This window comes from Ambystoma mexicanum, chromosome 12 (assembly GCF_040938575.1).
Source record: "Ambystoma mexicanum isolate Mex_15411 chromosome 12, UKY_AmexF1_1, whole genome shotgun sequence".
Taxonomy (NCBI): Eukaryota; Metazoa; Chordata; class Amphibia; order Caudata; family Ambystomatidae; genus Ambystoma; species Ambystoma mexicanum.
In genome coordinates, this window is record NC_090936.1 from 197,186,612 (window position 1) to 197,199,524 (window position 12,913).

General features: G+C 44.0%; 1 protein-coding gene across 1 annotated transcript in view; it reads right to left on the minus strand.

Annotated features, from left to right (window-relative positions):
* The window catches only part of CRACR2A (calcium release activated channel regulator 2A), a 957,312-nt gene that overhangs the window by 616,317 nt on the left and 328,082 nt on the right, over nt 1-12,913 (minus strand). Inside the window, exon 3 of the mRNA XM_069628295.1 lies at nt 4,162-4,273. Coding sequence (XP_069484396.1) covers nt 4,162-4,273 — 112 coding nt within the window. The remainder of the gene's footprint in view (nt 1-4,161; nt 4,274-12,913) is intronic.

The following is a 12,913-nucleotide window of genomic DNA, read 5'->3' on the forward strand; positions in this document are numbered from 1 at the left end:
CATTGCAACAATGGAGGTAGCCAGGCTGCTATTTAATGGGGAAGTACCAGGCCCTCCAATGTCAGAATGGCCCGGTATTTCCCCATTCAGGGAACCCGGACCTGGTACATCCCCATTCCCATTTGAGCTCCCATAGGGCTCAATGGGAATGGGGAGGATGCAAACAACGGGCCCGTTAATAACGGGCCCGTTGTTTGCATCCTGGTCTGCTCGCGGGACCCGCTAAGGACGCCTGGTTTTACCAGGCATCCTTAGCGGATCCCGCGAGGAGACCTCGTAATGAGGCGGTAGGGGGTTAACGGGGCTGGCAGCTCTACCGGCCCCGTTAACCACCTACCGCCAGGGTCATAATGAGGCCCTATGAGTTCAAACAAATAGGTTTTTGAAAGTACTAATTGGGTTGGATTCCCTTCCTTTGGAGCAATACAGGAATACCTTTGGAGAAGTTCAGATTCAACAAAGTTATTTTTCCTTCAAGAACATCAGCAAGGTGGGTCTTGTAGTGTCAGCGCTTTCCCTATCAAGTAATTCAACAAATTCAATGCTAGTTCCAATACAAAATCAGTATCCTATTAAGTAGGAAGTCTTTTAATAGTCTGGTCAGTACAGCCGACACGTGTTTCGACCACCACTTGGTCGTCTTCAAGCCAAGATGAAAAATAGATTATGACCGTCTCAGGTTTTAGGTTTCCATAACCCAATTATAGAGTTGCAGGTGATGGGAGAAGCTTTGCCAAATCTACCATATCCTTATGTTAGCAATTAATAACACATTTAGAGCTAATTAACGTGATGTCTTGTCATTCAGAAGCCAAAGTAAACGGGTCAAGTACCTTCTTCTCTATTTATGGGATTAATCCCTGCACATTGTCAGAGAGCAGCCTGTCACCAGCAGCTGTGGGTAATGCAGGTTAGAGGATTTCCCCAATCTGTGTCCCATATAAGGGGAATTACGCCCTTCTATGCTTTGTTGGTTCGGTATTCACGTGTAGTGTTTTCTGCTAAATGTTCTATTCAGAGCACCCTTGGATTACCTTCAGCTTTAGGCCAACTCACCGGTCTTCTTTGCTGTCTCCTTTTCCCTTGCAAGTGCTGCAGTAGACCTTCTTTCTTTCTGCTTTCCGGTCGTCTCCCGTGTAACTCCCACAGTCTGCACAGCTTCTTCCTGGAGCTCTGACAGCTCCGGCAGTCCCCTACACACTGAATCGCTATCCATGTCAGGGGCTGGTCTCCCTCTCGGCTGGGCTTTTCTTCTTGATACTGCTTCCTGCTGTGCTTACTCTGCCACACCACTGGCCCTCACATCCCGCGTCGGCATCAGCTGGGGTTCTTTTGTCGGCTTCTGCGACCAACCAGCATTCTGGTCTGCCTCTTCCTTAGCTACTCCTTCAGAGTCGTCCCCCTCCCCTCCTTCCAGCTGCAACTCAGTCCTGAGTTTAAATGTCCCGTTCAGGTGTTGTGGTCTATAACAACTAGACCACACATTCTGGTTAATGGCATTGTTGATCCTTACTAACTCTGGGCCCCTCTTCTTCGTCCCAGTACCAAGGACATTATGGATCCTGAAGTCTATAAACCCAGCTAAATCGTATATAGTCAAATTCAAAAGACTGTTCAAACAATCTCCACAATTTAGGTGGACGCTGAATAAGCAGACAGTGCCGATCACAAATGAAATAACATACTTGGGCTTCAAACTGAAGGTGTTCCTAACACTAGTCGCATTAGAGCTTGTACTAGACGCCAAAGCGGCATTACTAATTTGTCAAATGAAGAAACTGCTGTACTCCTTTTGTTGATTTTCAATACTCCCACTAATGAGATTCTATAAATCAAAGGTGATTCCTTCCCTATTATATGGTGTGGAAATAAACCTGATGACTATTTGTCACCAGGTGAAACAACGTCCTCGCCTGAATCTTCTTCTGATGAGAACACTACTTCCTCGTCCGACTGTATAGTAGAACCTTTCTTCTTTGTAATTTTTCATTCCTTGTAGAACAATGTCCGACCCCTGTACGTAGCCACTATGCCTGCTGCTTTGACAGCCTAGACAGGCAGCTATCCTTCCAGAAGCCCCCGAAAGTGAAGGGAAGAAGCCAGAGGCTAAAATAAAACCTTATTTTTTCAGTAATGCAGGGTTGAAGAGTCCAAGTATAACCAGATAGTAATCTGAAGTATGATGTAGGAATGTTTCCACAACCGCAGTAAGGTCACTCAGAAGCGAAGCAGCGAGCATAACTTGAATGGAGGAGGAGCGAGGATAGGAAGAAGAGCAGACATGGTAAGCAGCCACGTCCGGGAGGTCGTCACAGGAGAGAGTGCAAAGGGAGAGCAGCCAGAGCTGAGAAGCACATGGAGCTGGAAGCAGCGGGAGGCTGTGCAGCAGCAAGCACTGAGAGGCAGCAGGCAGCAGCGGGAAGATGGAAAGCAGCAGAGCTGAGGAGCAGCAGGCAGCAGCTGGAAGCTGAAGCGCAGCGGAACGCTGAAGAGCAGGGGGCACTGAGGAGAAGCAGGGCAACAGGATGCAAGGAGGAAGGGAGGGACACCTAGCATGCGAACCAAGAAAGTAGGGAAAACACTGAGGCTGCAATGCGAGGAGGAATGGGAGGGGCAAGTATAAATGCCGAAGTGGAGCAGAAGACTAGAACGCAGAGATGCGTTCAAAGGATGAATGAAGGCACGTTAATGGAGGAGCTTCCACCTCCAAAGTTTCCATGAGTGCTGCGGGATGACACTAGGAATCTTAATTGGTCCAGACTGGAAGGCCGAATATGGAAGAAAGTGCTTGGTCTACCAATGAGCCTTCCAATCTACTGCCTGAGATATGAGCTGGGTCTCCTCTCCATGCAAACTCAGGTGGATTGGAAGGTTCCGTCACTGTTTAGACTAATATGGCTGTCCCGGCCAGGATCTCTGTTAGAAAACATTAATTTAATGATGAACCCGTGCAAAAACTGTTTTTTTAATCAATCTTGACTGAGATGTTCGTCAAATGCTGAAACGATGATTGCACAGAGAATGATCTATTGACCATTCCTCAGAAACTCAAAACTGTCCTGTTTAGAAATTACCTGGCAAATACTATTGCACAGGCTCGAAACACACAGGTGGCGAAACAAATGTCCAATTTAGACAACCAAGGGGCTTTTTTGCAAAGTACTGCAGGAAATTTCCAAGTCATACTGTAAGAACAAACTTCCTAAGGTTCCGCCTTATTCTTCTACCAAGTGGTGAAGTAAGGCTGTTTCGAAATCAAGAGACTTCACATACGAGCTCCTGTGCGTACTGTCAGATGCCCATTGTGCAATCTCGAAAACACATCATAATGGAATGTGCAGCAATTCAAGTGTTAAGAACCAAGCTCCTGAAACAATTTCTGCACAGAGAAGAAGGGTTGTGCATGGACGAGTTTTGGGAAAGACTCCCTGCCGCACTTGAAATTTTACTCACCAGCGAAATTTGAAAGATTTTGCAGATATTAGGTTTATTGTTGTTTTAATAATTTAACGAGTTGAAGATTTCTAAGTGTCTGTAACAAAGTTGCTTTGCATTATGAAAAGTCGATATATGTCGGCTGTGACATAATAATAATTAAAGAAAATGATGGTTTGGGGATTTGATGTTCAATTATTTTGGATTGATTTGTGAAATTAGCATTGTCAGATTTAGGGAAATTTGCATAAAAGGTTTGTGTTTTACCCTTGGGTTTTGAAACTCTATTTAAGACATGATCATGACAATTAGAGGACTTTGCATTTAATTCCTGAACCCCCAAAGTATACACCTTATTCTGATTAGATAGGTCACATATAGCACTTGGTATAAATATAGACAAATATATAAATATAGACAAGGAAGGGATAGCTGCTCTATTTTCACCTAACAAGGAACAAAAGGAAAATATAGTTAAAGGGAATCTTACCCTTACGTGTCTTAAAAGTATGGTTAGTGAGCAACGCACATGGGCTTTCACTTACTCATTTGCTTATAGATGATTTCTATATTAGAGTTACTTTGTGTGTCTTCACCTTTCTCAAGATGCATTACCATTCCAAATGTCATTATAAAATAATAACCTCTAGAAAAACAATTACTGGAAAATAAGAACTGATTTGTCACTTGTTGTTCATCCCATCTTGCAATAATTTGATAACTTACTGAATCCTGTAGTGAACTCTTCCAATGACAGTGAGCCATTCCCATCAGAGTCCAAAGTATCAAAGACGTTTTCCAGCTCATCCTGACTGAGGGGTAATTCACCGTGAAGCCTCTGAAATGAAAAATATTCATGTTAATAAGTATGAAAATACATTATAGGAAATGTACCAACCCTAACTTCACACCTCCAAAAAAAGTTATTTACTTGGTTATGGTCAATGCAACTGAAGAAAAAAAACAAATCCTTTCCAGCAGCAACAACATACCATTAAATACCAAGCACTGAAAAACAGAACAGAAACAGCGACTAGAGCAGAGTGTGTGGGGAAGTCAATTAAAGTGAAGGTAAGCTGTGGTTCAAAGAGTCAACTGTGAAGAGCATTAACAAAAGAAGCGGTAATGAAACATTTTATCAGTGCAGTATTCATAAATAGATCAATGCAAGTGCGGGGAAGTTGAGGCAATGATACACAACACTTGTGGCTTATGGTTCAACAAATCTTTATTGTGACTAAGGGTTAGATAAATGCCTCACAGGTGCTAATGTAAGCTCTACAACAACAAAAAACAGTGTCGGGATGTGTTGAACAAAATGGTGATCCTTTTGTGCTCTCAGTGTACCCCTTGTGATCAATCATAAGGTCTAAAACCTTTTCTAACAAGTCCTCACCGCTCAAGGGACGGCCTAATCTACAAAGAAATGTCAAAATGATATGGGCAATGGAAACATCTTAATCCTAAACTTAATTTTCCATTAACCTCCCGGCTACCTTCTGCTAATAACACAAAAGTTCCAAGGATTTTCCCAAGGCAACAATTCATAAACCTATCCTTCCAAGTATTCTAATGCAAAGACAAAAAACATGTACTTTATATCTTTCAAGATTTACCACAGGCCCATTCAGCGAGATTCCAGAATTCAGGATAGGTCCCTACTGGAGCTCGGTTTCAGGGTTCACTATTGTCCCACCTGGACCTTCCGTCCTCTGTCTTTCTGTCTCTCTGTGAATCAGGGTCTGCAGTAAGCCACTATCAAAGGCCTTCCGAACACGACTCACAATAGGCCTATCTCCTAGGCCTTGAGTTGCAAAATACACAATAGACCCCTCTTCTAGGCCTCGGATTACAAGACTCATATCTACCCCTGTATTAAGGTTCTTTCTTCCCCTCTCTCCTTTGTATAACAGGCACAGGATTTCATAGTAAACTCCTCTCATAGGCCCCCACAGTATGAGATTTACAACAGAACTCTCTCCTATGCCTTTGTTTCAGCATTTATAACCAGTCTTTTCCCGATCTTACCTGTGCGGGGAGCCTGGAGGCTCCACCCGTGTTGACGCAGGTGGCATAATGGTGCTGGGTCTACGAGATCCCTGCTCCGGCACCAGGCCATGCAGATCAGCCCTGCCATCCTTACGGCCATGGCATATGCACGAGATGCCATGGTCTTGCCTCTGTGCTTGCGCACATAAAAGCGGCCAGGCATTGCTAGGCAACAGGTGGAAATTACTGCGCTGTTCATCCGGTGCCATATAATCTCGACAGTGGCGGAGCTCCTTGCATCTCAACAGCTATTGTTGTGTTTCTAGGTGTTCAGCTTCTGCTTGCCTTTTCTACTTTTTGGTACCTTGCTCATTCTGCCTCCAACTCCATCTGGTGCTCTGGCTCAGTGCTTTTGCACTGTCCTTGCGCCACCTTCATCCAGGGGCAACTTGTTGTGGCACAGTGGGGCTATCACTGCTTCCCCTCCATGTGCTTGCTCATGGTAGGGGGATCTGGGTGGTATCCCTGAGTCATCTGTTCCTCGCTCCCCAAGAACTCTGACATTGTGGTGCTGCAGCAATCCCATCTCGCAAGGATCACAGGTCAGTGATCCTTGACAGATTGAGACGCCAAACGCCCGAACGCCTTCCCCCGACATAGAGGCCATATAAGAACTATGAAATGAGGAAAACAGACCCTGAAAGACACCATAGCTCTGAGCACTGCAGCTTCCATTGTTGAAGGTGCCATTGCACAGTCTGGGACTTTAAAATATGATGGGTATCCACGTTCCTTAACATAATTTTGTAATCACTGCAGAATCCAGTTCATGTACAGACCTATGCATTCCTTTGGTGATAAGCCAAGATTGGCTATATTCTGAATAGTTTTACTGGAAACGCCTTGGCTTGGGCAGCACTTTACATGGCTGCCGGAGGTTTCATCCGCGAGAGCTTTCTCGATTTTGAAAAAGCCTTCTTGGAGGTTTTGCAATCCCCTAATCTGTCAACTGCTGCGCAAAACAGTCTATTGGATATCAAGCAGGGGACTCAAAGGATTATCTGTTATGTGAGCTGATTTTGACAATTAGCCACAGAGTCTCGTTGGCCAGAAACCACCCAAAAACCTTGTTCAGACATGGCTTACTAGAGCAATACAAGGACAAGCTCTTGTCCATGCCCATGAAGCCAAGATGGTACCGGCCATGATTGACCACGTTATTAAGACTGATTATCCTCTTTCCGAAAGACGGATGAGAGATGAAGTTATAAGGGTTCCATACATTTGAATTGCTTCCCGCCGTCCGTACCTGGACCTGCCCAAACGGGTGACTCGATTGCTGAATCCATGCAATTAGGAGCCATTCTGTGCCCTTTGTCAAAAACCAAAAAGAAAAGACGTAGGACAAAAAGATTGATCTATAGTGTGGCAACAGCAATTATTTTCTCAGGTGGATGTCCTGTTCGACCCATTCAACCAGGATGGAAAAAGTGGGCTTGTTGTGAGATATGAAGGAAACAACAAGCCCAGACATCTCACCACGCTTTCCTACAGAAAACACCCAATGCCCCCTTGTCAGTTATTCATTGTACAAGTCAAGATAGCCTGGAAAACAGAACAGCGGACCACGATTGTGCTGGTGGATTCAGGGGTGTGACAAGGCTTCCTTGAGGTCTAGTGTAGTTCTCGTCAAATCTAAGGCCTGAGAAGCCTCAATTGAAGGAATAGAAGGTGACCTGCTGGCCTCAGGACCCATTACTCAAGAAACCAAACCTCTACAAATGATGCTCAACCAAAATACGTAAACAATAGCTTTTGAAGTCATACACTCCACTTCAAATCTGTTGGTTCTGGGACTCATGTGGTTGCTTTACTTCAACTCATTCAAACACTCGGCCACACAGATGATATGTGGGTATGAGAGATGCACTAAGTCTTGCTGTCTGGCTGTCTCTACTCCTTGCGTCCACTTCACTTTGGAAGCAGATCAATGAAAACCAGCAAGTTTTTTTGTTGTCAAGGAATCCCTGAGTGTATGAACCCTGTTGTAGGTTCTTTTGCTGTCCCGAGGATATCCCTCTGCCTCCTCACAGAATATTCCATTGTGAGATACGGCTCCAGCCCGACCAACCCATTACACATGGTCACTCACCACCCAAGAGCGCAGCAAACTCTGAAGATGCCTTCAAGACTGCCTGATGAAAGGGTATATCACACACCCGCGTTCTCCTTCTGGGGAGCTGTAAGGGATCAAGGGTAAGACTCAGATATAGTGGCATAATGGTGATTGTTTAAGACTTTTATTGATAAAATGAAAGAGAGGGTTGCGGAAATCCTACCTATCCCTAACTCTAGGGTGGACATTCCCTGCCTCAACAAAACTAAGGAACGCCTGTGTAAGAATGTCCAAAACAAAAAGGTTCTCCATCCTGTGTCCAAAATCCTAACCTGAACCTTACACACTAAACTCCATATAACATGAAGGGGAAAATGTCTTTGAGCTGATCACCTGCAGCTTCTTTCCAAAGATTCAACATAAAGTTCCAAAGTGCAAAAGAAACCAACAAAGTCCTACCAGTAAAAGGGGGTCTTCCTTCCCCTGAATAATTTTTCTATGTCTTCAATGTTTTTCACTTACAAATTACCATACTCTGCAATCTCAACGGGGGTGACTCTTCCCCTGAGTTTCCTGTGGTTTACACAGTTCATCAACTCAAGATATACGATTTCTCGCTTGACCATTTTTCGTTTGGGTTATACTATTCCACAATCTAAAGGGGTGTGAACCTTACCTTGAGATTTTCACAGTTCCACAATTCAGAGGCTCAATGAGTATGCCTCTGCCCCTAAGCATTCTTAGCTTTTCCGCAGTTCTGTCATGGCTAGATATTCAGGACGTCCCGTGCATTTACATAAGCATGGTTTTGTCAGCAGAAAACCATCTTATATCAGGCTTCAAACAAAGTGCACGTAAGGTACTGCCAATGTTTAGACATGCTTTGCAGCCTAGGGGTTTCCGGAGGATGTTTTTTCCTGGTGAGTGGAGGTTGCCATGGAAGCTCAATAGGCCGTTGCTAAGGGGAGGATCTGACGTTCAGCATGTCTACGGCAGGGTCATGTGTTCACTCCTACTTAGTACCGCCTCTGCTAACACTCTTTGCTTCTGACTAGCATGTTGGCTTTCGCTTCTGAAGGTACGAACTTCCTTGACTCCTGTTCTACCTTGCCCTTATTTTGGAATTACCCTTATCAGTGCATTTAACCTTGGTTTCCTTTCAGCCTCTGCTTTTTCTGTCCCTCTATGAACTGATTACTGGCTTTTTCATTGTTTGCTCCTCCAATGGTTTATCTGATCTTTGACTCAGACTGCTAACCGGATTGCTTTTGTTTCTTTCACGGCTACGCTCCTTGAACTGCACGGCAACGACTCAGACTGCACATCGGATTCTGCTTTTGTTTCTTCCATAGCTACGCTCCTTGAACTGCACGGCAACGACTCGGACCGCACATTGGATTCTGCTTTTGTTTCTTCCATAGCTACGTTAGTTGCTTGCCACGACTAGACCCGGACTGCTTCGGATCTCGTCTCCGCGAAGCTCCATGGCTTTGTACCTCACTCTCCAGCTTCATGACCCCACACATAGGTTTGGGGTGCCTAATTGCTTCATGAACTTTTGTACTGCTAATTCCCTCAACAACATCAGACTACCTTGGATATCACACACAGACTAGAGACTTCCTTTTGTGTGTGTGTTAGGTGTCCGCGTTCCGTCGGGGCAGCCTTTTTCGGGACTCAGTAGGCGTATGTGTGCCATCGGGAATAGTCTGTTTGGGATTGTGCTATTTACCACGACCTTTACATCAATCTATGGACTTCCTTGAAAGCAAGGGTCACTCCTGGTTAACATCTTTTACCCTTGCTTACCTTCACTTTTGCTACTATTCTAATAGTAACTCCTCCAGTATTTTGTTACAGAGTGTTTACAGGGTGACTGTGTACTTGTCAGATATTAGGAAGTATTGGGCTTAACAGCTATCATTGCACAGGTTAGTGGATTCTTGAGTTAGTCTTTGTTTTAATCTATTGGTATCCTTCAACGCTAACCTGGAGTATTTTCTTTGCAATATAACAACACAATTGAGCAAGGTCATCAGAGTCCAACGAATGATTAGAACTTCTCAATTCTGAATGTCAAAAGAAAGTATTGATCCAATTCTTAAAGTAAATACTGCAGTTCTTATTTTAATTTGTGTGTAGTAATACATAGAGATATTAAACCATAGGATATTCAACATATAAAATATTTACATGATATAGTACATGAGTGGAGAAGATTCAAATACACAATATTTGAGTTTCGAATTTTGGACAATTACATTCTCTACATCTCCTAGTTTTGGGGAAATGAGACATCCATGTTTTGCAATTGTCTAGTGAACAGTACAAAGAATGTGAAACAATCAACGTTGAACAACAACATGAAAAACAGGTCAACACGACAGTGGTTCGGCGATATGAGCTGAATTTATGGAGCAGTGAATCAGTCTGCCTTCATCAGGACGGGGATTTCTTGTGTGTGAAGGATCCTATGTAATCTGTAGGAGTGAATGCACAGAATAATGTATCAGGAGTGAGTTTAAGTTCAAGGGTCTAAAAGTTGGAATGCAAAATATGCATAGAAAACACAGTTCTTAGACTAGAAAAGTGGAGATTAAGGTGCTTACCATAATCAAAAGGGCACAGTGGCGTACATCATCTATGTGTCGGCGTACACTGATGGAAGCAGGTGAACAGTAGTTCTGCAAAAGAGGTTCAGTCCTAAAGGTAATGGCCATCAAACTGTTAGTGGTACAGTCCCGCAGAATATAGTGCTATTTGGTACATGGAAGGACTCTTACCAGTCGAAAAAGGCCTGTGTGAGCAAAAGTTCTCTATGCAGGCGACGCTAAATTGCATGTAGGTGCAGGAGATAGGAGTGGAAACAAATGACCACTGTGGAGAAAAAAACAGAGCTTATCAGGTTGCCGCTGATGCTAGAAACAGCTCTAAATTATCAAATTTCCAAAAAGGACCAAACTTGTAAAGAACAATATAGTACGTGCACTTTAGATATTGTTCTAGATGCGTGTCACGCAGTTCAGGGCAGAGTCGTGAGTAAAAAACAAGCATGGTCAAAAGACGTGCTTGTGATTATGCATTACGATGATCATACTGGTTGTGACATGGTTCACTCAAGGTGATACAAAAAGGTGGAAATACACCGTCTTTGCGTGTATAACGGTTGCACGTGGTTACGCAGTGGAAAAAGCTTGGTTCTACATGTATAGCGTGACTGCGCATCAAGAGTTAAAAGTTAAAAAGGCGGATGTGCAGGCGCACTGAGATGCTTGTTGGAAGCAATCGCTTACCTGCGGCAATGAGTGCTACGCATAGATCGCTGTTGAGACAGCGTCTCACAGATTGGACCTGCCGGCGGCTGGGTAAACTAACCGTTGCCTAGGAACGGCGATGTTTATACTTTCGGCCATTTTGAATCTCGTCCACAAAGGAGGCTTGTGGGTCCGCCTGGGATGGATGTCGAGTGATTAACATTAAAGTGTGCACCAATTAAGTAGGAAAAATCCTGATCTGCACATAATGGAGAGGTGGAATGTTCCTAAAAGTATATATTTATTCGATCGCAAGGTGCGGTCGTCATGGTAACGGTGACGCTGCCTGCCATTTTAGAATCAGGTGGTGGCCAGGACGTCACAGAGAGGCTGTGGTCATGGTGGTGATAAAATGTGGCCCCAATAGTGCAGGGAGAAACGATCTAATACTGTGTGGTCCACCAGATTAATAGTGTGATTTCCTCTATAAATGGGCCCTATGCTGCTGCAGATGTGCGTGTGACAAGACAGCAATGGGTGCCAATGTTACTTTCATTAAAATGCAATTTGTGGTTACATGAGAATGATAATCAAAAGAACATTTTTGTTTTCTTCCATTGTTAAAAGGACTCATTCATAACAAACATGGCTCAAAATCATTAGCATATCATTATTGCAGAAGGGTAAGCCTACAGGCATGTAGGTTGCAGAGAATATTCCAAATATGATTATTAGCCCCTCACAGAAGTTTACAATTCTGTATAGTTGTTAAAATTGGGGGTTCATTCAATGGATGTGACACATGTTGGAAAAAGATACAAAGGCATGCATGCGTGCCATACTGACAAAGCGTGGGCACTATTGCAGCCCCAAAGGAGACTGTGTAGGGGTCATGTTCATTAAATCAAATTAAATGTTTCCATTCTAGGGTGATATTAAGCCATCAACGTCTCAGAGGTATCCCATCTTTCAATTAATTGATCCTTATGCATGTTATTATTTACATCCAGAGGGTTACATTAGTAGGAAGAATATTCTTCTTCACAACAAGGTCAAGTTTTGGAAGGGGATTTCTGACAAGTTCACAGATTTCATAGTTGCACAATTCACAGCTTCCATGGTTGTGCTTCTTCCCCTGAGTTTCCTTGACATTTCCACAGTTTACAGACTTCACAGCAGAAGAGGGAAGGTGACTCCCTTGCCCTTGATTCCACACATTTGGGGAACTGCTTTCCCCCTTTTCTTATTTCATCACTTGAGTGCAGGTACCAGACTCGCTGTATGCCTGGTTTACTCTTCTGCCAGTACTTTCTCAATTAGTTCAATGTTTGGGTAAAGGTCCCAGACTCGCACTTCTCATCTGTAATCACCTTCTCTTTCATATATTTCCAAGAATCTTTAATTATACTTCTCATATATTGGGTCAGTGACCCCCTTTTTATTTGCATTAGTCTCTGCTCAATCGCACCAGTGTCCCAGCTCCTCTGTTTGGGCTTACCAGGTTCATCAAATGTAGGCAGCATCTGCCATGAAGCGACCCAGTGTCCCAACCTCTTTCTCTGGACTCACCGCTCTCAGTTGGCTGCTTTGGCGTCCTTTGCATCTCACCGTTCTCGATGCTCCTTGCTTGCCGGCTGGGAGGGTGTCCCATCTGCTCTCTCATTCCTGCTTTGCATTCTTCTTCACTTGACAGTTCCTGCTGTCCATGGCACAAGCGCGGCAAACCTTCTGCTTCCAGACTTCACCAGACAGCAACTCCAGGAGCTTCTCTGCTCCGTACTGCAGCATGTGTCCCAACCAAAGTCGGGAGAAGCGAGTCTCTTTTTCTCTCTAGGTGTGGTGTTTTTAAATGTCCCGGCACCTGTTAACCTTTTCCAACAACTAGAGCACAGCGTTTGCTTTCCGGTTCCTGTGATCTTCATTACTCCAGTCCTCTTCCTCGTCTCAGTGTTATCAAGCAAAGGGGAATGCAAATACAGTTGGTGATTGGTCATGATTGAAGGTTCTATGCACACACACACTACAGTATGCCATACAAGAACAGGGAGACAAATGGGTGTTACTAGAGGATAGAGAAACAGGGAAATGCGTGCCTTGACCTAGCGAGTCTGCTCCACTT